General features: G+C 38.5%; 1 protein-coding gene across 1 annotated transcript in view; it reads left to right on the top strand.

The window, feature by feature from the left end:
• The window catches only part of LOC139474695 (uncharacterized), a 36,281-nt gene continuing 10,475 nt past the window's right edge, over positions 1 to 25,806 (top strand). The window contains exon 1 of the mRNA XM_071257796.1: positions 1 to 378. Within this exon, the coding sequence (XP_071113897.1) occupies positions 174 to 378 (205 nt within the window). The 5' untranslated portion in view covers positions 1 to 173. The remainder of the gene's footprint in view (positions 379 to 25,806) is intronic.

The following is a 25,806-nucleotide window of genomic DNA, read 5'->3' as shown; positions in this document are numbered from 1 at the left end:
ACAGGGTATTTCCTCAGACAACGTTGGCTGGTTTGTTTTGGTCTCAGGACAAGGCTAACCTGCGAGTGTGTACGGAACGAACGGTGTGATTGTGTTTGAAATCCACGAGCGACGTCACACTAATTTATTTAATTTATTTCCTTCGTGTCTCTTACTATACAGAACAGTTTAAAATGGCGACTGTTGTGACGATTCTTGGGTTTCTGTGCTCAACTCTGAGTCTGACGTTTAATGCCATTGCGATCGCCACACCTCACTGGCTTGCTTCGAGAGGGCGAACTAACACTGACATCGGCGTGTTCCGACACTGTAATGTCGACAGTGGATATTGCGGCGATATGGACACTCTGGGAGCGATCATCAACTCTAAAGATATCGGTGAGTGATATTCATCATTATACCACGTTATCAACATATATGTATTGTTCGACAGTGTTACATGTGTCACATTGTGTTTCAATGTTTTTGTATCGCCTGAATGATGTGACAGAAACGCATTATCTAATTCATCATTTAATTAATTAAAACATAACTTTACTTATTCATTCTTTCTTTATTAAATGTGTTGTTTTGCCTGTTTGATCTATAACTCATTTTTATGCAAGTTTTAGATTAATCCTGTCAGATGGTTGTTTGATTAGAATTTAGAATGTCAAAAACAATAACCAGTTTGCCAACTTTTGTATTCACTGTGTTTATCAGCTGAAACGGGAATTTGACAAGTTGAAGTTTTTCTGATAATTCTTTAAATATATGATATTTATTTTTTATATAATTTGGATATGAGTACGTGTGCATAGTATGTGTTACATAGATCAAGATCTTCCTTTTTTATTTTTTCAAAATTCAAAGAACACATCCTGGATATGACAGAATTGCTTTAACCCGCAATGAGGATTTATATGGCCATTCAAGTGCATAGGTTGTTAAGTAGTGTATAATTATGGGAGGTATCCCCATACCAGGATATGCCAGGTAGATATATGAATATATACATGCCCTGTACCGATAACTGCACCTTTTGTCAACCATTGCCTCTCAAGGAAGACTTGATGGGTGTACGTTCTATAACCTCTTGACACAGAGGCTGTTCGGTTTCCTGGAATTGAGCCTTGAGGGAAGGTGCCCCTGATGTCAGTTTTGTTTCCTGGATGAAAAAAATGATAGATTGCAAATTGAATTGTTCTGTTTATTTCACTGTATATTGAATGAGTGTTACACTTGGTTAAATTATTATGGTGCCAGTATAGGTACAGAAACCTTGGACAGACTTGTCTAATAAGTTCCCACTCAAGCATGAGATTAATTAAATGTAATCTAGAGTTTACTCCTGCTCTCATGCATTGAATAGTGTGCTTAAACAAGCTCTGATTCATTCCAATAAGATTCACTGTTGGGACATGTAGCAATAACCTGTCGAGAACATTGATTTGATATGATGAAGGAAATTAGGATTCCCATGCACATGGGAAGGGTCCAGGAAAACATTAAACATATACATCACTTAATAAAATTAACAGAAAGTTTTTATTTATTTGGCTATCAGACACCTGTAATCTTTTTTAAAGGTATTATGTGCAGCTGTGTATCTTATTCTTACCACCAGACATCAATCAGTTATTAAGGAAACATTGGCCCCAAGAATTTGATTTTTAGTTTGATTAAATTTAACTACATGTACCTACAAATTAATCTTTGGTGTTTGATATCACTGTTAGTTTCCATGGTTTCTGTTACAACAAAATGGTTGAATGAGAATTGAGTTAATAGTATCAATTAATACGTTTGGTTATGTTCCCGAGATAATGAAAATTTAACAAGAATGCTTCATGTCATCATTTTCATGTCAATCATGTTTTGGAAACTATTATTGTTTGGGCAAACAAACAGTTTTTGGTTTTGTGATTGCTACATAATTTATTCCTGTATAAAAAAGTAAAAAATAGATTTTTAACCAATAATGCCGCCTATAACAGTGATATCTCCTGGTGCTTTAGTCAGTATTACTGCAACAGAAGTGACACTTAACTTGACCCCACAAGCTGTGAAACCAGATCCCATCAAGGTAAACTTTGTCATAAATACATGAAATAGTTTATGATAACGCCACATACATGTGAAACAATCGCCGCTGGAAGAAATTGTGAGCGTGAGTCTTTTAATACTATGCCACACTTATTGGAATGAAGTCAGTGAGAGGATTGGTCTGCGATTTATTGTCCCATCATCGTAATGAAAGATGAGCATTGCTTGCCGAGATTGTCATGGGCTGATTCGTGCCACTGATTCCAATAATTAACATCTCTGAAATCCTATAAAGCAGAACGATACGCATTTTGGCGGATTTGACTTTCTGACTCAATCTATCACAGATTATTTTGAGGCCATTGGCTAAAACCGTCTCAGATTGCAATAGGACGTGATCTCTGCACTGCCCTGATGGGAATGTGTTGGTTGGTAGCCCAGTCTCAGTAGTACGATGTGAAGATAGATTTGTCGATAGGATATACTGCCTTGAACTTAGGCAGAGGCCCATTCTGCAGAATTTGAAAAATATTCAATATGTGAATCCATTTTGAAGTAATGCAATACATTGTTGATATAAGAAATGTGAGGCAAGCCAAGTGTTTTTTTACTTGTGGAGGATGTCCAGTTGATTGGGTATTTTGTTCATGACAATAAACAGTGTCAAGTTTGTGATGTTGACATGATTGAAGTGTTCGATGTGGCCATTTGTATGGTGTTACAAATGTGTTGGGGAAATAGGACTGACTTAATCATTGTCAAATTCATCAATTTGAAAAAGGACAGAAATTGCAAAAATGCAGATATTCATTTCGCATAAGGATATCATGAGATTCTTGTGGTGAAGATGTTTACAGATACTTCACATGTGAAGCAAACCTGTCAAGTGTTTCGGTTAGGTTTGTGAGTTGGGTGTTCCGGAAACACCTTACACCCTCTATTTCTGGTAATATCACTGATAGTTTGTAACATGACCCACACCGGAGGCCATATCCATGTATTCATGATCTCTGCTCATAGGGATTCCCATCAGTCTGAAGGTCAGTGCAAAGCTCCACTGTCAATTTGCATAGAAATTGCAAAATAAATCCCCATCACCCAATTAGTTTTGAGTTGCTTGGGTATAAATACACATGAAAATGTTCAAGAACCTATTAATATATTCCCCAATGAATCTTCTTCAACTTGAGGGGGCATGGGTGGCCCAGTCGTCTAAGGCGCCGCGATTCGCTATGCAGAGATGCGTCCATTGGGCTCACCAGAAACCTATGATTGTGGGATCGAAACCGGGATTCGAACCCACATAGGTTTCTGGCGTGTCCAACTCTGCACAGCGAACCACGGCGCCTTAGACGACTTGGCCACCAGTGCCCCCCATTGTTGTGAAATACTAGACCCAAGGGTGAAAAATATATTGAAAACTCAGAGAAAACTATCAATATCCAACGTGAATGATAACTTGTGTATAAATCCTCAATGGCTCAACAATTATCTGGAGCTCTGTCCGTGTTCATCTGTGTACTGAGAACATTGCCTTTTATCTTCTTGCTTTGCGGATGCTGTTTTTCAAATTGGTAGGTGAGTGAAACTGATATAAGAAGTAAAATTACAAAAGCCAGTTTTTCAGTGATCTGTTAAACATGGTAAATGTGAAGTTGGTGGAGTGAAATATAAAGGACATGGAGTGAAACAGACATGGGGATTATGGCTGACCAGTCAGGCCCTATGATGTCTTTGAAAGGCATTTACAAGTGATGCACATAAGAAAGAGAATCTGTGGATGCTAACTTCATTGGATGTTGTAAATTCATTTTTACAGAGTTATGGAACTTGCCCCAAGCTTTTCAGCTTAGTGCATCCTGTGTAAAATGGTGACAACTTTCCTCAACAACTACTGAAGTTAACTTATCTAAAAGATACTTGTCAAGACTGAGTTATTTTTTTCCAGGGAAGGGGCCTTTTGTGTGTATTAATTTCACATTTCCTCCTTTTTTTCTGATGACGAAAAGCAGCCCAAGTGCCTATCTCTCTAAAGGCTTTATAGGACTCTTTTTATAGTTAATATTCACAAGTTTATGATCAAACAGAATTATATTGTGCTCTATGGTGGGGGGTAGTGGTAACACTGTTTTCTTGTTATTACATTACCATATATTAAGATAATTTGATAACTATTTTTTACTGTGAAATATTTTCATTTCAGAGACCAGATGTTAGCCTAGCATTACGTCAGTACAAGACACAAATCTCTCAGTTACTAGATCAGCTTCTACTGTAGAGTGGGAGGCTGTCATTTAGCCTGGTAGAAATGTATTGTCACATTCGGTGCATGGAAGCTATTTAATTCTAATGATTTAGTTGTCTGCCAGCCTATTGTGAAATAATATACCGGTAGCGTGCCAGCACCATTAGTCACAGTGTGAATAAAATGAATTGGTAACTAGGTTGTGTGGATGAGATAGATTACTTCTCTCTGTACATAGGACTCCATCAGCTCTGCCTGTAGGAGTGGAGGCTAATCACCTGCCAGCATCGTGCAGTCTCTACTCACTCCCAACCTCAAAAAATATTTGCTCATCATTTCTAGAAGGCTTTTGTCTTTAAAAAATGGGGAGTTTGGCCACAATAAATTATTTTATTAGATGATAAATAAATAAAATGATTCCCATCTAACAATTTAAAACAAGTGAATGAAATTCTAATAATTCATTATGACCTTATTAGATCGGCCTATTAAAAGGAAAGTAGTCCCTCAACATGCCGTGTTACAGGTGTAGTACATGTACTTGACATGGTTTATATGCTTCCATAAAATATTGGCAGAACTATTGGACACTATGATTGAAAACTAACACATGCCTACACTTATGATGTTTAGAACATTTTCAAAGAAAAAAGAAAGATATTACTGTTGGATTATCATTGCTAAATAACTTAAAGACTGTTGATGCAGGATACTGTTCTCACTCACTCACTCACTCACTCACTCCAACCACTCATTCCAAGCACCCACTCACTCATTCCAACCACTCACTCACTCATTCCAACCACCCACTCACTCATTCCAATCACTCACTCACTCATTCCACTCACTCCACTCACTCACTCACTCACTCACTCACTCACTCCTACCCTACCACATTCTGAACCATGTTTTAAGTGTTAATTGTAGAACACTATGTATCATTATGATCAAACCCAGATATCCTAACCAAATGATAGTACAAGCACAACAATATCAAACAACTAATCAATGACAATTGAGCAGGTCATTCTGCAAATTTACCAAAGGTTATGTAACTGTGACAATCGACTGAAAGATGAACACACTAAGTACAATTTATTTATTTTTCTATTTGTATTTATTTCATTTTATATATGTAAAGATTTAAATGTGTACGCTCTTGAGTTTTGTGTGTAAGGTAGTATGTTGCTGTGGGTGTTTTACACGCTACTCAGCAATACTCCAGCTAATAACGGCGCTCTGTAAATAATCGAATCTGGATCCGACAATCCAGTGACTGACCTCATGCGCATCGATCCACACAATTAGGAAACAATGGCCTGCAATCAACCAAGTCACTGAATCTGACCACCCAATCCTTTGAGCTTCCTTGTATGACAGACATAGGTTGTGGGGGGAATCCACCCATATTTGTGCTAGTAGGAGGAGCTATACAACTGTTTTTCATCCTATGATTGTGGAGGGGGCACGGATGGCCCAGTCGTATAAGGCGCCGCGATTCGCTGTGCAGAGTTGCGTCCCTTGGGCACGCCAGAAACCTATGATTGTGGGTTCGAATGCCGGTTCGCCCCGATTATGTTTCTAGGTTTGTCAGCACCATACCTGTGCTCGTGGGTTTCACCGAAGTGGTAAACGTCTGAGACCTGCATCACTTGGGGCTTTCTTCCACATTAAGCTGACACGCCGTGATATAACTGGAATACTGTTAAAAGCGGTGTTAAACCCAATTCACTCACTCACTCACTCACTCACTATGATCGTGGATTATATGCTTTCAAAGTTTTAAGGGTATTTTGATTGTGCTGTCTGTGATGGTTATTATCCGTGTCTTTGTTTTGACCCTGAAGAGAGGCTTGTGAAGAATGTCATTGAGCAAACCGCTGGGAGGTTGAGGTGTTGACCTTTGGAGGATATAGCTGCTTGAGAGCAAACAGACCACAGTCCAGTAAACAAAGACACGCTAATGAATGACAAACACCTGCTCTTTGCATTAAACAGGAAGAAGAGACATTTGTTAGGACTATGGGAAATACTATGTGTTCTTAAAGATATTGCTGAAAAACTGTGTGATCAACAGTCCTCCACACTTTTCAGTTAAGTGGGAATGGTGGGGTAGCCTAGTGGTGAAAGTGCTGGCTCATCGCGTCAAAAACCCGGGTTCGATTCTGCACATGGGTACAATGTAAGAAGTCCATTTTACGGTCTCCATTGCCCCACACCTGTTATCAGTGCCAATCAACATGAGGATTGGTTGGCTACAGTGCATGCCCCTGCTGATTGGATGATATCAGGCCCAGATTGATCGTTGCTGATACTATCAACCACTTGTTTGTTTACATTCCCTCGCTCAGATAGACTGAATGTCACGTCTGCAATAAACGAGTTGCTCGTGATTCCATGGTGTTTGATTGGCTAACCAAGCTGTTATTTTTGCGTTTATGTTTAAAAAAGGGCCACACCCACCTGTGGACTTCTTTTTCCTGATTGGCCCGATAATAGAATGGTTGGGGCTTGTGTTGCCTTATTGCACTGAATGATGTCCCTGGTTTTGTTCCCTTTTCTACAGTTATTTCTGTTAATGATTAAACATGCAGTCTGTGAAGTTCTTATTGTTATTTGATTTAGTTATAAGAACTGATTAAACATTTTTTTATTGACACAGGTTGATATGTATCTTGTAAGTGATAATTTCTTCAACAATAAGATATACTTCCACCACCAAGATTATGAAAAAAGAGACAACCCTGTGATGTTTCATTCTGTGGTGCAGAAGATAGAATCAAGTTCAACATAGTCAAGAACTGGTGTTTCTTCTAGACCCATCAAGTGGCTGAGAAAGCTCAGAATGCTCCTAGCTGTCTGTAATTGGGTGTTATTGGGTGGTTAAAACTGTCGTGGTCAGCTTACAGGGGCTAAGAGGGAGACAGAACTTGTTAGCCGAGCAGATTGATACTTGATCGATCAGAGAGATGTGGTCATTGATATGTACAGAAGAGAAAGAAGGGGGGGGATCACCTGACCTCTTGCTAACCCTAACAGAATGACAAGAGTTGGATAATGGAGTTATTTGAATGATATTTTGAGTTTACTTTAGAATCGTTTAACACTTTATAAAATGTATCCAGTAGACTGAATGGAATGCCTTTGTTCCACTTGTCATGTATTCGTAATCTCCACTGTAGTGGCCATTATCTGGGCAATGTTGATGGAGTTCAGATATCGGTAATGTAGGGCTCTGCATGAACATGGGTTGTGTGTATGATGGGAGGAGACATTAGAGTTTTATGTCTTCCTGTCATGACCATGTGGATAATCACTGGCGAGCCTTGTCCATCCCCTCAAAGATCCAGGTTAGAATTCATCATCAGCAACCCATGCCTGTACTCAGAACTGACTAATGGGATCAGTTGGTCAGACTCGCTGACTTGGTTGATGGTATTGTCATTATATCCATATTACATGTTCCTATGATGTCGGGGGCACGGGTGGCCCAGTCGTCTAAGGCGCCGCGATTCGCTGTGCAGAGTTGCGTCCCTTGGGCACGCCAGAAACCTATGATTGTGGGTTCGAATCCCAGTTCGCCCCGATTATGTTTCTAGGTTTGTCAGCACCATACCCGTGCTCGTGGGTTTCACCGAAGTGGTAAACGTCTGAGACCTGCATCACTTGGGGCTTTCCTCCCACATTTAGCTGACACGCCGTAATATAACTGGAATACTGTGAAAAGCGGCGTTAAACCCAACTCACTCACTCACTCACTCCTATGATGTCAATGACTGGATTGTTTGGTCCAGATTCATTTATTTATAAACTGTCATGTAGCTGGAATGGTGCTGGGTGAGCATTAAACAACAAATAGTTAGTTTCAACCTGTTGTGATATGATTGAAATATTGTTGACTGGGTCGTGAGACATGATTCACTCTTTCAACATGACTGTAACATAACAATCAGAATATGGAAACCTACTGTAACATTGTATCACATTGGCTGTGAGTTTATGGTGCTTTATATCCTGGCTAGGTCTGGAACATCTGGGATTGATCAAGTAATTATCTTGCACATCTTCACAGATTCTCAGATTAGGGAGCATCTCCAAAATGTTACTTCAGTTTGCAATTTTTTTTTAAAGCAATGCTGCTTTGTAACATAAAAACTGCACAAACAAGTCGTATAAAAAACATGTTTTATTGTGACATTTGCAATGCTAACAGTTCTCACTTTCAGATACAAACGGTTAGAATTGGTCTTCCGACCAAAGCTTGTCCTAAGAGGTGACGAACAGGATCAGGGGATCAGATTCACTGACTTGGTTGATCATGTTGATGCATGTCATCGTATCCTCAATTGTGTAGATAAATGCTCATGATATCTATCACTGGATTGTCCGGCCCAGACTTGATTATTTACAAACTGCCATTATATAGCTGGACTATTGCAGTGCAGTGTAACCAACCAACCAACAAACAGACACATTGAATGCAAATACAAATGAAAATTGAATGTAGAATTTTAGAAACCATCCCTTGATAGTGCCAAGCAGGATTCCAGCCCCTGTTTACTGATCGATCAATCCATATGCTTGCGAAAAAAACACACTTAATACATAGCATGGAGTTAGTCATCACCACCTTCCATTACATCTCTTAATGCTTCTTTTGAAAAGAAATTACAAAAAACCTTTCTGAGACTATAAATAAATTCTTTCAGACAGGTTCTTCAGAGTAATTGTAGCAATCAATGGACACCTGTTTTTGCTGTTGAATTACATGTGATTAGTTTTTTTATTCTTGATAGATTTGGTTGTATCTTTACATTACCATCAGGAAGATTTATATGTCCCCTGCCTCAGAAGCAAGGATTGCTGGAATATTGTTTTTCACTTGTGTGGGTGCCAATCCAGATTTGATTATGGTGTGGTTCCTCTGAAGAGACTTAAGAATGACTCCAACATTCCAGTAACATTTATGAAGTGGATAAATGGTGCCGATTAACATGGTTAATATGAAATGGTTATGGTTAATGTTCCCGTGAATGTTAACATGGTTAATACAATATGAAATGGTTATGGTTAATGTTCCTGTGAATGTTAACATGGTTAATACAAATATGAAATGGTTAATGTTCCTGTGAATGTTAACATGGTTAATACAATATGAAATAGTTATGGTTAATGTTCCTGTGAATGTTAACATGGTTAATACAAATATGAAATGGTTAATGTTCCTGTGAATGTTAACATGATTAATACAACTATGAAATGGTTATGGTTAATGTTCCTGTGAATGTTAACATGGTTAATACAAATATGAAATGGTTAATGTTCCTGTGAATGTTAACATGGTTAATACAATATGAAATAGTTATGGTTAATGTTCCTGTGAATGTTAACATGGTTAATACAAATATGAAATGGATAATGTTCCTGTGAATGTTAACATGGTTAATACAATATGAAATAGTTATGGTTCATGTTCCTGTGAATGTTAACATGATTAATACAATATGAAATAGTTATGGTTAATGTTCCTGTGAATGTTAACATGGTTAATACAAATATGAAATGGTTAATGTTCCTGTGAATGTTAACATGGTTAATACAATATGAAATAGTTATGGTTCATGTTCCTGTGAATGTTAACATGATTAATACAATATGAAATAGTTATGGTTAATGTTCCTGTGAATGTTAACATGGTTAATACAAATATGAAATGGTTAATGTTCCTGTGAATGTTAACATGGTTAATACAAATATGAAATGGTTCTGGTTTATGTTCCTGTGGATGTTAACATGGTTAATACAAATATGAAATGGTTATGGTAAATGTTCCTGTAAATGAGTGATAATTTTTGTTCTTTGTAAAGAATCGTAGCTAAAGGATTTTGTAAGTCATAATTCATAGAGGGTCTACTGTATTGTTTCATAAGGTCAATAACAGTTCAATTTCTTCCACCCACTTAACTTTTGATAGGAATCATCAGGTCTGTCATTCTATTTAAACATACACTTGACATATTATGAGAATCAGTTTTGTGTTACATGAAAACATAAAAATATCTGTTTCAAGATTGGAATAATATATATTTGTTATCACGATAATGAAAATAAATGTCAAAGATTTTTTTCTTTATATTATATGTGCGTGAGCTCTCAAGTGTTAATTTTTATGCATGTGAAGAGTGGAAGTACTCTTGGTTTTTTAAAATACTGAGTATATTTTGTATTGGAATAAGTCATTCCATTTTAATGGAATAAGACTTGTTAACATACCAAGTGTGGAGTCTTCATGTATCGTATCACATCCTTACTAATACCATTGTTCCCAGAAGGGATTCCAAGTTAAAATAAGTCAACAGTACGAGGTGACATAGAGTCTCATGTGATGAGGATCAGTGGCTTGGTTGATGTGTGTTGTTTGTGTGGGTTGTTACGATATCAAACAAGGCTTGTCTTGCCTAGACTCAGTTTGTCTTGTACTTTGTATGGCAGGAATGATAAAGACAAAGCAAATGCAGCTATGACTATAAAGTCCATTAGAAACCTACTTACCTGGAAACATAGGGGCATATATTATAGATATTAACTCAGTACAGGTCTTCTAATGAAGGGACCCTGAAAAGTGGATGTTAAGAAACAAGTGTCACATATTCATCCTCTGTCATGTTTTGTTTTGACAATACTCGCTGGAAGTCAAGAGTTGTCTGGGGAAACAACTCTGTCAATGTTTCCTTAGGGCTTTCTTACAGACCCTTTGGGGATACAAGTTGTATTATTACAGTCCATTTAAGTGGAGTGGAGAAGGAACAGTTTTAGAAAATCAATGTGAGTCTCAACGATATTACAAAAATCTGTGCAATTGTCTTTGAAAGTGTGAATTTACTTAAGGCTTATAATATCAGGGTAAATATCACACTGGCCATTGTTCTCTGTCATGCAAGATGGGGGCAGTGGGGCATCCCAATAGTTAGCGTCTGCTCATCACACCGACGTTTCTCACGTGAGTACATTCTGAGAAGCCCAAGTCATATTACTGGAATAATGCTGAAGTGGTGTAAACCCCAACTCACTCACTCACTCATTCAAGATGGCGGCCCAGCCATCCCATCAGTGCTTACCAGGTGCAGGACCAGGTAATCTTCACAAGATGGACATACAAGGAACGGGTTTGAACTTGGTGGCAGTGATGCTGAATAACGGCATGGTACATCGACTGGCTGGGAAAACTTGGAGTGTGTTGTGAAGGGTCATGGAAACTTGATTGCATTGATAGTCTGGTCTGCAGAGGAAGTTTGCTCAGTTTAGATCAACATGAGTTGATTGTACATGGCAAAGTTTTGATACAAGTGTATGCATTAGGAAAACCAGTGACAGTGTGTCAGCACAGTGAAGGCTGTATCAACACAATCCAGTAAAAGTACTGGGAAAGGTTTTTCTTTTTCTGTTTTTAATTGGACTTGGGAGAAGTGACCTCATTGAGTAGCAAATTACTGCCCACGTTGATGACTTCTCAACATGTAACTCTTACTCATTATGCAGCTCATTCCGACCTCACGACGCAATAAGATTCTAATGACGTCAACAATGACGTCTGGATTATGTAAACAATACACTGGTGTGCGTGAAATTACTTTTGCACTCGTGCACATACGATTTTTATGAACTTGGTTATTGCTAACCCTGAGTAATAAATTGCAATATGTATCGCAATACAGACAGCTGTTTTGCAATATGTTGCGATACAACTTTTGTTGCTAATACCAACCCTATTTACTAAGTCTTTATCTCATAGAAGGGGCGGTCGGGTAGCCTAATGGTTAAAGCGTTTGCTCGTCACGCCAAAGACCCGGGTTCTATTTCCGACATGGGTACAATTTGTGAAACCCATTTCTGGTGTCGCCCGCCAGGATATTGCTCGAATATTGCTAGAATATTGCTAAAAGCGGCATAAAACCATACTCACTCACTCACTCACTCGTTATCTCATAGAAATACAATTTAATAGTTATTATTGGACATTCTTCGATAGAAAATGGAGTACCATGTTCCAGTATGTCCAGGACATGATGGACCAGTAAATTCACAACCAATTGTATCTGTTAAAGCGTGAGTACTTCACACATGTCAGTGTGTAACATTAAGACCAGAGTGTTGTTGTACAAAACAACCTTAGCGCAACTGTCGTAAGACTATGTTAAGGTATAGGAGTTACGATCAAGATCGTGTTGTACAACGGCACCCAGAGCCTTTACTCACCTTGCAAATTTTCTGTATCACTATGAAAACAAAAATAGATGTTTGTCAGGGTAGATTGAGGATAAGATCTTGAAAATACTTTTGAAAGAAAAGTTACAAAATACATACGATTTTGTCTTTCAGGAATATTTTTTCCTCTTTCAAAATTCAAGATGCTGGATGTTTCATAAAGCGAGAAAATATTTGTCTAATTAGAGCTTAATCCAACCAACTGATTGGATTATCATGATTATAGGGTTTAAACATGACAATGAGAAGTTAAACAGTATGATGCAGTATTGGTGTATAACTGTAATGTTACGCCATCACAGCACCCAAAACTGGACCTACATCTAAACACTGAGGTCACTCCTTATCAGGACCCTGTCACATCTCTGTTATGGCCGGCCCCAGGTGCTGTACTGACCACAAAGTGCAATCAGCCCTTGAAAAGATTGCCTCAACACAACAGTGGTGTAAGTTACATAACCAGGGGAGGTAATTACTGTGAGGTATGTGTGAAATGTAAACTATGAATGTATGCTTGTGGCATGGACAAGGAGTGCATGGGGTGAGGTAATAGTTTAATAACGTGTGTCCGCTGCTCAGGGCCGTGTCTGCCTGTAGGGCAGGGATAGGATAACTTGTGTTATAACCCATATGATATGTGATATGTAGCATTGCTGTTTGTGTGTTCACGTAGGGACATCGCATTTAGCCCTAAGGTTTAAGAGTTGGTCTGACAATTATCTTGTAATGGATAAAAGAATATGTCTTTTATAAGGGATTTGAAACTTTCTTTACTTCTCACAATATGGACAAAAAGGAATTATTTCAAGGGACATCTCTTAGTTAACAGCGGTTACCATACCAATAATTCAGAGAATTATTCACAGAAAATTGTGTCAGATAGCGAGGCTGTATAAGCATAGAAGAATCTAACTCATATTTTAAAACTAAGTCAAAATTATATCAAACTAAATGGAATAAAAAATAACCATGGCTTGAATCGAACTGTGTAACACAAAAAAAGTGAACATGATAACTGAAGGTTTGAGTAAATTACTGTGGGCCCTCTTCTGCATGTCTAAATGTTAGGGCCAAAGGGCCCTTGTTAATCAAATCCTGGAATGAACACTGCTAAATTATGAATCAATGAATTTTTATGGGTCTTATACCAGAGTGAGTGAGTGAGTGAATGGGTTTTATGCTGGGGTCAGGAATGTTACCATTACTATAGCTCTATCAAGGTGACTGGTGTTTCTTCAATCCACGAGTGTACATGGTCAATGTCAATCCATGTTCATGTCTGGTAGAATTACCTTATTCGAGGTAATAAGCGCCCACAGCGATATTTGCTAATATATTGGCTAGTGAACAATCCCAATTAGCACCCCTTCCAATTTATCAATGTACACAAGACTTATTTATTATATAATATGCACTTGTGTGTTATATGCACTGTTAATCATGGGGAATTAAATTCTGGAAAAATATATCTGTCTTACATAAACAACATCTTTCAACTCTGTTTTTTTCACCAAAATGATATTCTAATAAGAGCCCCCTATTTCTAATTTTGAGAGTGCCCAGGGCGCTTATTACGTGGAATACGGTATAGACCAGCAAGAATGAATACCTAGGCAGCAGTTAAATTAGACCACCAATGTTTACATACACTGTAGAAATAAAATATTGTGGACGTGGAGGAGACAAAACTCTAATGACAACTCTTGTAACAAACCTGCTTTGAACATTGGTGTTAAACACACGGTGTCAGAAAATTGATAAGGAAACCTGGTTGCTCATCCTGATGTGACAGCCTTAAGTAATCCTGCATCACGACTAGGGAATTATATATACAATATTCTGTCAAACTAATACAGTAAACTACGCTTATAATGAACTGACCGATAAAACAAACTTAAATATTAGTCCCGGCCATTTGTTGTATATATGCTGTATATATACTTATAACGAGTTATGGTTATTATGAACTAAAATTAGTGGTTCCTTTGAGTTTGTTAACTGTAGATTACTGTATATATTATGAACAGGCAACTCTAAGTTGCTCTATTCCACAATCAGCACCAGGAGATAAAATATTTTGAGAAGAGAAATGTATATTTTACTAAAGACTATATGTTAGTCCAAGCAGAAACCATATTCCGGTATATGCTCTGTGCTCTAAGAGACAACCTACGTACACGATACATTAGCAGATGACAGTAACAGCACTCCCTACTCCCAACAGACATGGTGTTCCACATCATAACAGCAGCAGAAGGTATGTAGCATATACATTGGTGGACCGTAGGGCTGCAATAAATACACTATGAGGCGAAAACGATGTGTATCATGAATATAGGGTAACGAATACAAATAATAATTCACGAATACAATAACAAGTCAGCAGTTGATGTATCATTTGTCATATTCAGCATGTTCAGTGAGGCAACAACAACATAAATTATTTGACATGGTTTGTTAATTTTTAATATATTATTAAATATATTATTCATTTATATACTGCATTTATTCAGGTACTAGTATCTGCTCAAATGCAACAATGACCAGTGACCACAATACTGTCAAATTAATTAGTATAAGAATTTTGTCTTCTGAAGAAATCTATGCATAAAATATGTTCTTATGCATATTTTTTTTATGTAAATGCATATGCTTGCATATTCATAAATATTCGATTCTAGTGGCCACGAATAACGAATTCAATTGGATAAGGTTCGATTCAGTGAATATGCGAGTGAATCGTAAAAGCCCTAGTGGACAGCTTAGGTGGACCCTGTCATCTCTACTTCTAGTGCTGGATCTGGCCATTTGATGAGGTCACGCCATGTATCATCATACACTGGATTGGGGTCAGTAAGACTAGTGCTTAGGGATAGTTTTGAAAGGATGGTAACTGCAGGCACCAGAGCAAAATGCTGCATATATTTGTTTCCTTCAGTGCAGAGGTGAACACAGGATTTTGAGAAAGGGGGTGCCCCCTACCCAAGACTTGATGTGAAAGGGGGTGCACAATACCCAAGACTTGATGTGAAAGGGGGTGCACCCTACCCAAGACTTGATGTGAAAGGGGGTGCACACTACCCAAGACTTGATGTGAAAGGGGGTGCACCCTACCCAAGACTTGATGTGAAAGGGGGTGCACCCTACCCAAGACTTGATGTGAAAGGGGGTGCACACTACCCAAGACTTGATGTGAAAGGGGGTGCACACTACCCAAGACTTGATGTGAATAAAACCGTGAGGACAGACAGACACAGGGTGACACATAAGGTCTGACATAAAGGGGGACCACTCCCTGCACCTCCTCCTCTGGCCCCTCCAGTTAATAGCCAGCTATGCATCCCATTCCACAAAGCAGTGCTTGCACTACAGAAGCTATGACCAATAGGCTAGGCTGAGAGAAAAATACTTCCCTAACCACTATGGGTCCATTGGTAGGTAAACAAATACTAGGTTTTGAGTTTCCATGACAATAGATGTACTGAAATAGTGGGGGCAGACCCCAGGTTTTGAGAAAGTGGGGTGCGCACTTTCCAAGTTTGAGCAAGGGACAGACACAGGTTGACATTTGAGGGGTCTGAAACACAGTGAAGAACATCTCCTACTCAGATTATGTATTTGGATGAGCTGCCTCAGGAATCCAATGACACCCTTCATTAAGCAATCAACAGATTAGTGGCCCATTTTGTTTGTTTGTTGCTTAACGCCGCACACAGCAATATTCCAGCTATATGACGGCGGTCTGTAAATAATCGAGCCTGGACCAGACAATCCAATGATTGACATCATGAGCATCGATCCACGCAATTGGGATACGATGACATGCACAACCAAGTCAGCGAGCCTGACCACCCAATCCTGTTAGTTGCCTCTTACGACAAGCAAAGTCGCCTTTTACGGCAAGTTGTGTCATATTGACTCTTCAGAATGGTAACAAGGCATCTATGGATAAACATCATGATATGAAACTTGATCCTGAAAATTGAGACCACTGATCACCGGCATTAAATGGGCATGATGTGGGTCAAATCATGCGATTAAACTATTTCTGTGGCCCATGTTTTGTTATCATTCATCCCAGGCATTATTTATCAACAAATTGCTCAGAGGGAGATAACTATCATGATGTCGGAACGCCAGAAGTGCTGGAGGGCATGCACTGGGTAAACCGGTGATGATGGCTTCTATAGTCACCTGCAGCAGTGAGACTCTCCTGACTGAAGGCAGGCCAGACAACCACAGTTTATCAGTTGTGACACTGGTCATAATTCATACTATGACCCTCATAGTTGTGTGGCAATGAATTAGGAATTTGACCATCAACACCTCTTGCTGTGACCTCGGAGTCATAAATGTCTTACAATGTCCTACAATGTCCTACATCATTGTGTTGGTAGTCTGTCTAACCATGCTAACAGACCCTGATACAGGGGGCACGGGTGGCCCAGTCTAAGGGGCTGCGATATGCTGTGCAGAGTTGCAATTCTTGGGCATGCCAGAAACCTATGATTGTAGGTTCGGCCCGATTATGTTTCTAGGTTTGTCAGCACCATACCCATGCTCGTGTCTTTCACCGAAGTGGTAAACGTCTGAGGCCTGCATTACTTCGGGCTTTCCTCCCACATTAAGCTGACATGCCGCGATTAAACTGGAATACTGTTAAAAGCGGCTTTTTACCCAACTCACTCACTCACTCACTCACTCACTCGCTCACTACAGACCCTGATACAAATATATCAAATACAGCCCATGCAAGTCTATAATGTTTGGCAAGTCTAGATTTCTGCAATGAAGAGAGTTTCTGGGCTCCTTTTTACCCGGTATTAAATTTTTATTAAGATAATTTAACAACTTTTGTTTTTCTGTACGATATGTTCATTTCAGAGACAAGATGTTAGTCTACTGTGTTGGGTGTGACCCAAGGAGTGATCGATCATCACGGGCAGTGAGATCATTGTGGATTTAAATAAGACAAGTTACAATGGATCTTTTATTGATCAGGACATGTGGATCAGTTTATGTCATTGTGATATTGGCAGCATTTGTCGGCCCTGCTTACCTCTGGGGTGAAAAGAAATATGTAACACTAATATTGCCTGTGAGTTGCTCGGAAACCAAGAAATGTACAGTACATCTGATGATAACATTAACATTGATTTTCACAAGCTTAGTATGAACTGATGAGGATATGAAGAAACCTATTTGTAAACCAGACATAATCAATATGTCCAGGGAATCAGGTTGGAGCACAAGGACATACTCCAAATTTCCAAATTTCCAAATTTCCAAATATTAGTTCACAGATTCTGTTCTATTTATAGCATCTCTCAAGGTGACATCAGGAACAATGCGAGACAATGAATTATTCTATTACTGCATTAATGTGGCAGGCTGCTTGCGTCATAGTTGACAACTATACAAATATACATTGTCCCAGCTGTCACTGTAAGTACTACCTTGTTGAAATAATTCGCTTGAGTCAGGTGTTACGATTGGAGTGCATTAAAGGTACCCTGGCATAATATTGCAGGTCCGTTACTATTGTGTTGGTGACACTAGAGCATAGTGCACTACTGTTGTCATGGTGACACTAGAGGTACACAGTCGTTGTCAGGGTGACTGGAGAGGTACACTGCTGTTGTCATGGAGGCACTAGAGGTACACAGTCGTTGTCAGGGTGACTGGAGAGGTACACTGCTGTTGTCATGGAGGCACTAGAGGTACACAGTCGTTGTCAGGGTGACTGGAGAGGTACACTGCTGTTGTCATGGAGACACTAGAGGTACACAGTTTTTGTGAGGGTGACTGGAAAGGTACACTTCTGTTGTACACTAAAGGTACACTACAGTAACTCTTGTCAAGGTGACTCTAGAAATACATTATTGTTGTCTTAGTGACACTAAAGGTAAACTACAGTAACTCTTGTCAAGGTGACACTAGAAATACATTAATGTTGTCTTAGTGACACTAAAGGTACACTACAGTAACTCTTGTCAAGGTGACACTAGAAATACATTAATGTTGTCTTAGTGACACTAAAGGTACACTACAGTAACTCTTGTCAAGGTGACACTAGAAATACATTAATGTTGTCTTAGTGACACTAAAGGTACACTACAGTAACTCTTGTCAAGGTGACACTAGAAATACATTAATGTTGTCTTAGTGACACTAAAGGTACACTACAGTAACTCTTGTCAAGGTGACTCTAGAAATACATTATTGTTGTCTTAGTGACACTAAAGGTACACTACAGTAACTCTTGTCAAGGTGACACTAGAAATACATTATTGTTGTCTTAGTGACACTAAAGGTACACTACAGTATCTCTTGTCAAGGTGACACTAGAAATACACTATTGTTGTCTTAGTGAGAGACACTAGAGGTAAACAGTTTTTGTGAGGGTGACTGGAAAGGTACACTTCTGTTGTACACTAAAGGTACACTACAGTAACTCTTGTCAAGGTGACTCTAGAAATACATTAATGTTGTCTTAGTGACACTAAAGGTACACTACAGTAACTCTTGTCAAGGTGACACTAGAAATACATTATTGTTGTCTTAGTGACACTAAAGGTACACTACAGTAACTCTTGTCAAGGTGACACTAGAAATACATTATTGTTGTCTTAGTGACACTAAAGGTACACTACAGTAACTCTTGTCAAGGTGACACTAGAAATACATTAATGTTGTCTTAGTGACACTAAAGGTACACTACAGTAACTCTTGTCAAGGTGACACTAGAAATACATTAATGTTGTCTTAGTGACACTAAAGGTACACTACAGTAACTCTTGTCAAGGTGACACTAGAAATACATTAATGTTGTCTTAGTGACACTAAAGGTACACTACAGTAACTCTTGTCAAGGTGACTCTAGAAATACATTATTGTTGTCTTAGTGACACTAAAGGTACACTACAGTAACTCTTGTCAAGGTGACACTAGAAATACATTATTGTTGTCTTAGTGACACTAAAGGTACACTACAGTATCTCTTGTCAAGGTGACACTAGAAATACACTATTGTTGTCTTAGTGAGAGACACTAGAGGTACACAGTTTTTGTGAGGGTGACTGGAAAGGTACACTTCTGTTGTACACTAAAGGTACACTACAGTAACTCTTGTCAAGGTGACTCTAGAAATACATTAATGTTGTCTTAGTGACACTAAAGGTACACTACAGTAACTCTTGTCAAGGTGACACTAGAAATACATTATTGTTGTCTTAGTGACACTAAAGGTACACTACAGTAACTCTTGTCAAGGTGACACTAGAAATACATTATTGTTGTCTTAGTGACACTAAAGGTACACTACAGTAACTCTTGTCAAGGTGACACTAGAAATACATTAATGTTGTCTTAGTGACACTAAAGGTACACTACAGTAACTCTTGTCAAGGTGACACTAGAAATACATTAATGTTGTCTTAGTGACACTAAAGGTACACTACAGTAACTCTTGTCAAGGTGACACTAGAAATACATTAATGTTGTCTTAGTGACACTAAAGGTACACTACAGTAACTCTTGTCAAGGTGACTCTAGAAATACATTATTGTTGTCTTAGTGACACTAAAGGTACACTACAGTAACTCTTGTCAAGGTGACACTAGAAATACATTAATGTTGTCTTAGTGACACTAAAGGTACACTACAGTAACTCTTGTCAAGGTGACACTAGAAATACACTATTGTTGTCTTAGTGAGAGACACTAGAGGTACACAGTTTTTGTGAGGGTGACTGGAAAGGTACACTTCTGTTGTACACTAAAGGTACACTACAGTAACTCTTGTCAAGGTGACTCTAGAAATACATTATTGTTGTCTTAGTGACACTAAAGGTACACTACAGTAACTCTTGTCAAGGTGACACTAGAAATACATTATTGTTGTCTTAGTGACACTAAAGGTACACTACAGTAACTCTTGTCAAGGTGACACTAGAAATACATTATTGTTGTCTTAGTGACACTAAAAGTACACTACAGTAACTCTTGTCAAGGTGACACTAGAAATACACTATTGTTGTCTTAGTGACACTAAAGGTACACTACAGTAACTCTTGTCAAGGTGACACTAGAAATACATTATTGTTGTCTTAGTGACACTAAAGGTACACTACAGTAACTCTTGTCAAGGTGACACTAGAAATACATTATTGTTGTCTTAGTGACACTAAAGGTACACTACAGTAACTCTTGTCAAGGTGACACTAGAAATACATTATTGTTGTCTTAGTGACACTAAAGGTACACTACAGTAACTCTTGTCAAGGTGACACTAGAAATACATTATTGTTGTCTTAGTGACACTAAAGGTACACTACAGTAACTCTTGTCAAGGTGACACTAGAAATACATTATTGTTGTCTTAGTGACACTAAAGGTACACTACAGTAACTCTTGTCAAGGTGACACTAGAAATACATTATTGTTGTCTTAGTGACACTAAAGGTACACTACAGTAACTCTTGTCAAGGTGACACTAGAAATACATTATTGTTGTCTTAGTGACACTAAAGGTACACTACAGTAACTCTTGTCAAGGTGACACTAGAAATACATCATTGTTGTCTTGGTGACACTAAAGGTACACTAGACTGGGAGACACTTCTGGCGCACCATCGTCTGGCAATAACTTCACTCTACCCCCGTGAACATTCACCTCTGCAGTTGACTGTCACCTGCTTTATGTGATAATTAGTCTTGACACATTAAGTTGCGGCTCTTCACCTGAAGCTGTTTGACAGACAGCAAGTCATATTCCTTATGGTTTTATTGTCTTCCACTGTCATCCATGTACTAAAGACGATTAACTGTGTTGAGGAGATTCAGGAAGTCTATGTGAAACGACCGGCGGCCCAGCGTGTTGTGGAAGTCTGCTTCACATCCTTGACAGTAGCCATGGCCATCTAGCTGTACCCCTGTGGATACACATGTCAACAAACTATGTATGCAAAGTGTTTATGCAGGTGTTCAAGTGTTTATGCGAGCATTCATTTCATATATATGACAAGAGTCATGCACAAGGTATTGCTTACAGTTAAGGACATGGACATAACATAGTTATTGCAGTCATGTATGCAAGATGCTGCTAGGCTATAAGTATTTATTTGGTTTGATCACAGACCCAACTTTCATCTGAAAGAGAAACATAAAGAAATATGAATTGACGATTTTTCCACATCAAACACACCAAACTATATGTGATTATTGTTTTGTTGCGAACACATAAGAAACACTGATTGATAATGATGCCCTATTTAATATTAATATTTTTCCTAACTGATCACTCATATTTGATTTCATGTATAATAAACAATTTATCTCTTGTCCAGAATTGATACATGATAGGCTTTCCCAAAAAATTTAAGTCATTAACTTTCAAGAAAAGTCAACATTTGACAAAAGGTGCCGCAGGTTCAGGCAGATGTCAATTTTCTTTTTTGCTTGGTAATCCAACAAACCCAAAAAGATAATGGCCTTCTCTTGAACACAATGCACAAGCCACTCCCACATTGTGTTACGAGAGACTATGCACATACATCACTGTACTTAGTCCAGCGTTCTTGTACATAGTAATACATGGTCTGAGGCTATATGCATACAGTGTACATCTACCTGGAATTGACCTGGATCTTGTCTTTCATGCAGACCCTACAAACATATCATAAACTCCTGGGCAAGTCTTTATTACTTTTGGCAAGTCTAGATATGTTCCTGAAAATGAACAGATATTCTGGGTTCCTTTTTATTACATATTTATTAGACAAATTATCACAAAAATATATGGAAAAATATTTTCCTTTAAGAATTGACCTCCACAACTGTCACATTGATGGACGTATAAAAGTAATAACTGGGTGTGAAAATCGGGATTTACGCAAAGTGTGCACACCGTTTTTTCTCTCGTTTATGTCCTTCATAAATGCAAAATTTGCAGACTGCTTATTTAATCATTGACACACAAATGACAATTTAGACAGAAAAGAAATCTTTAATCATGTTAATTATTTTCATTTCGGAGGTGAAATGGCTCTGCGCATCTGTGCACAACCATTATGTTGATGTATTCTAGGCTGGGAAATAACTGAGCATAATGCATACTTTTACCTGATGAATGTCGATAATTGAAACCATTTCTGCCTGTTTGTTTGTTGTTTAACACCGCACTCAGCACCATCTATATGATGGCGATTCGTAAATTATCAAGTCTGGACCAGACAATCCAGTGATAGATGTCATTAAGCATCGGTTCATGCAATTTGGATATGATGACATGTATGAACCAAGTCCTATTAGTCAGCTCTTACGATAAGCATAGTCTCCTCTTTTGGCAAGCATGGGTTGCTGAAGACCTATTCTACCCCGGATCTTCACAGCACTTCTGCTTTATAAATATGCAAAATGGTAACCAGTAATATGTATAGATGTATGTCAAAATCTATATATAAACTGACTGGGGATGCAATATGTCATATAGACATGGGCCCTGTCGCACAAAGTGATGATAGGGTTGCGACTATTCCTGTGTTCAAGTTATAATGGGAGTTACGATCACCTTAGCACTAAGGTTGCTTTGTGCAGCTGGGCCTGTTCATCATTTGATGTCCAGTAATATGTCTCAGTGATATATATGTGGATAGAATTATTTTGAGATGACCCTAATGTTATTAGGCAAAGTGCCTGATGAGAGGCTATTATCAATCAAGTTGCTTATCTGCATACTAATGTAAACAAACATGGCGTCTATGTAGGAATGGCTCTGTCAGCTTGTGAGATTAACAAATGCCTCACGAGGCAACTGTTGATTTATGGATTGATGATGTCCCATGCATATAGATCGGAGACTTCGATGAGTAAACATTTGACAGATTCAGATGGCAAGTAAGGCGAACACTACGGCAAAGTGAATGTTTAGGCAGTATTCAGATAATCTGCCTGCATCATTTACTGTTTCTTTCCGATGTTGGTGGAATTAAAGGCCAATGTCGAATGACATCATGCACTTTATAGTGATATAATCCATTGCTGGGGATGTGTTTCCACACTAACCTCTGTTGCGTCCTTCATATGAATAACGACTGCAATGTATTGTTGTTTGTTTGGGTTGCTTTAGGGATATTATGCGCTAGGGACACATTCTTTCCATATTAGCTATAATAACGGTAAAACTACCGTATATGACCTCAGATCAGCTGAATTTTTAGGACCAGAAAATGTATTCCATAGAAAGGGGTCGGCTTATGTATGGGTTACACTTTCATCAAACTCTTTTTCTGTTGGTAAAAAAACTACATCGTATTGCTTCAGTTGAATGAACAAATCTACAACAAACTTTGTCAATGAAAATGTGAAATTTGCGATTAAACATCACTAGACATGATGATTTGCTATTTTGATTGCATTTTTTGTTATGCTAAGCATTGTTTTATATGCAGGGATTAAGATTACCATGTGTATTGTTTCGTAAACTAAGCCAGAAATGGCGTTTCAAGACATTATCATTTGTAGAAGGTCCTGGTCTGTTCAATGGGCAGTTAAAGGCAGACCTTAGCTCCTGCAAATGATTATGCCCTAAAAGATGGTGTGAGTACAAATTATATGGCCTCTTGCCACACATGTGAATATAAAACTGGATGAAAAACATCAAATGTTTTCAGTAAATTATTGCCAAAAGATAAACCCCTATTTCAAGTGAGTTGAGGTGAAATTGAGTTTAACGTTGCTTCCAAGATCATTGCACTTATATAGCGACGTGCATGCATGTGTGTGTGTGGCTGCTTTTACTAGACTGGACTACTATGCCAATTTTATGGTGCTAGCCCGCTGAGATACCATGCTGCAGCTGAACATATATACCCCACTCAGACACAGTATACTGACTCAGAGCCGAACATTCCTTGTTTTTTACCCTTCATGAAGAGTGCAAGACAGGGTAACAACAAGTACCATCTTTTAGCGTCTTTTGGTATGATGCATCTGGGAATCAAACCTGGACCTTTTGCTTTCTGGGCGGACGCTCTACCACTTGAGCACAGAGGCAGTCCATACTTCAGGATTTTATGAAAACTAGAAATCGGCTCACTGTTGTCTGTGTTTGGCCAGTGCGGCTGTCAAGTCTTTCGTGTATAGGTGGTTGTGGGCTAAACGTCCTTTCCCAGGCAGTAATTGAGGCTTAAATATTGATTTGGGCATGCTGTGGTCAGTCGGTCAGTAACTGGCCCCGTATATTGAACCAAGTGAGAATTGCCAAACTGAATATGACCTGATAATGGCCATTTCACGCTATGAAAGATGGCAGACTTCTAAGCCAGCTGTCATTATTCTCTTTACATTTAGTTTATGAACCTTCCTCTGGGTTTATAGTCTGATTTCCCTTAAGCCGAATAATTTTACCATTTTCTATCATACACTTTAAGGACATTTTTCCCACGAGAATAACCATTCAAGATAGTAAGCATATGTTAGGTGTGAATTGTGAGTTAATTGTCCATTGTCTCTGCTAAAGATCGATGTTGTCACCGCAGAAGATGGCATCTCATTATGGGTGTTTTTTTACTTCTATGAGTAGTATAATAGTATGGTGATTATTTATAAAAGTCATGCTATTCATAAACAGACCACAATGGTACAGGTCACAGCACACATCCAACACCTTCCTGCTATAAAAGCTCCCTGCTGTAAACAAGCCAGTCATTCACACAGTACTTGTACACCATGATGCCTGTCCTCTAACATATCCTCATCCCTATAGCTTCCTGGTGTCCTACATCAGGTAAAAAAACGAATATTTGATCTGTGTAAGTGTCCCTACGTCTTTTCTCATTCAGCCTGAATAGTTCAAACTATAGATTCAAACCTGTGTCAGCCGAATCAACTTTCCATGAGAGTTAAGAGAGTTTATGTTATGGTGCGTTGTCCATCGTTCGTCTGTCTAGTTACCTGTCCATCCATTGTTTACTTTTGTATTTTTGACATATTCTCTGATGCTACAAAGTGGAAGGTCTGTGTCTGAGTGGGGTATTCATGTTAAACTGCGGCATGGTATCTCAGTGGGCTAGCACTGTAATTCGGCATCAGACCTGACTAGAACAAGCAGCCACACATACATTGCTATATAAGTGCAATAATCTTGGACGCCATTAAACCCCATTTCATCTCACCTCACCTGATACTACAATGCCAGTGATGCTGAAACTATCAATGATCCCAGCTATGGTGTCTCAATAATCTGCTCACCAAATTCTTATGTTCAACATG

Source organism: Haliotis cracherodii, unplaced genomic scaffold (assembly GCF_022045235.1).
Source record: "Haliotis cracherodii isolate W230 unplaced genomic scaffold, xgHalCrac1.p SCAF_1, whole genome shotgun sequence".
Taxonomy (NCBI): domain Eukaryota; kingdom Metazoa; phylum Mollusca; class Gastropoda; order Lepetellida; family Haliotidae; genus Haliotis; species Haliotis cracherodii.
The sequence above is the reverse complement of the archived record's forward strand: the minus strand, read 5'-3'. Positions and strand labels throughout refer to the sequence as shown.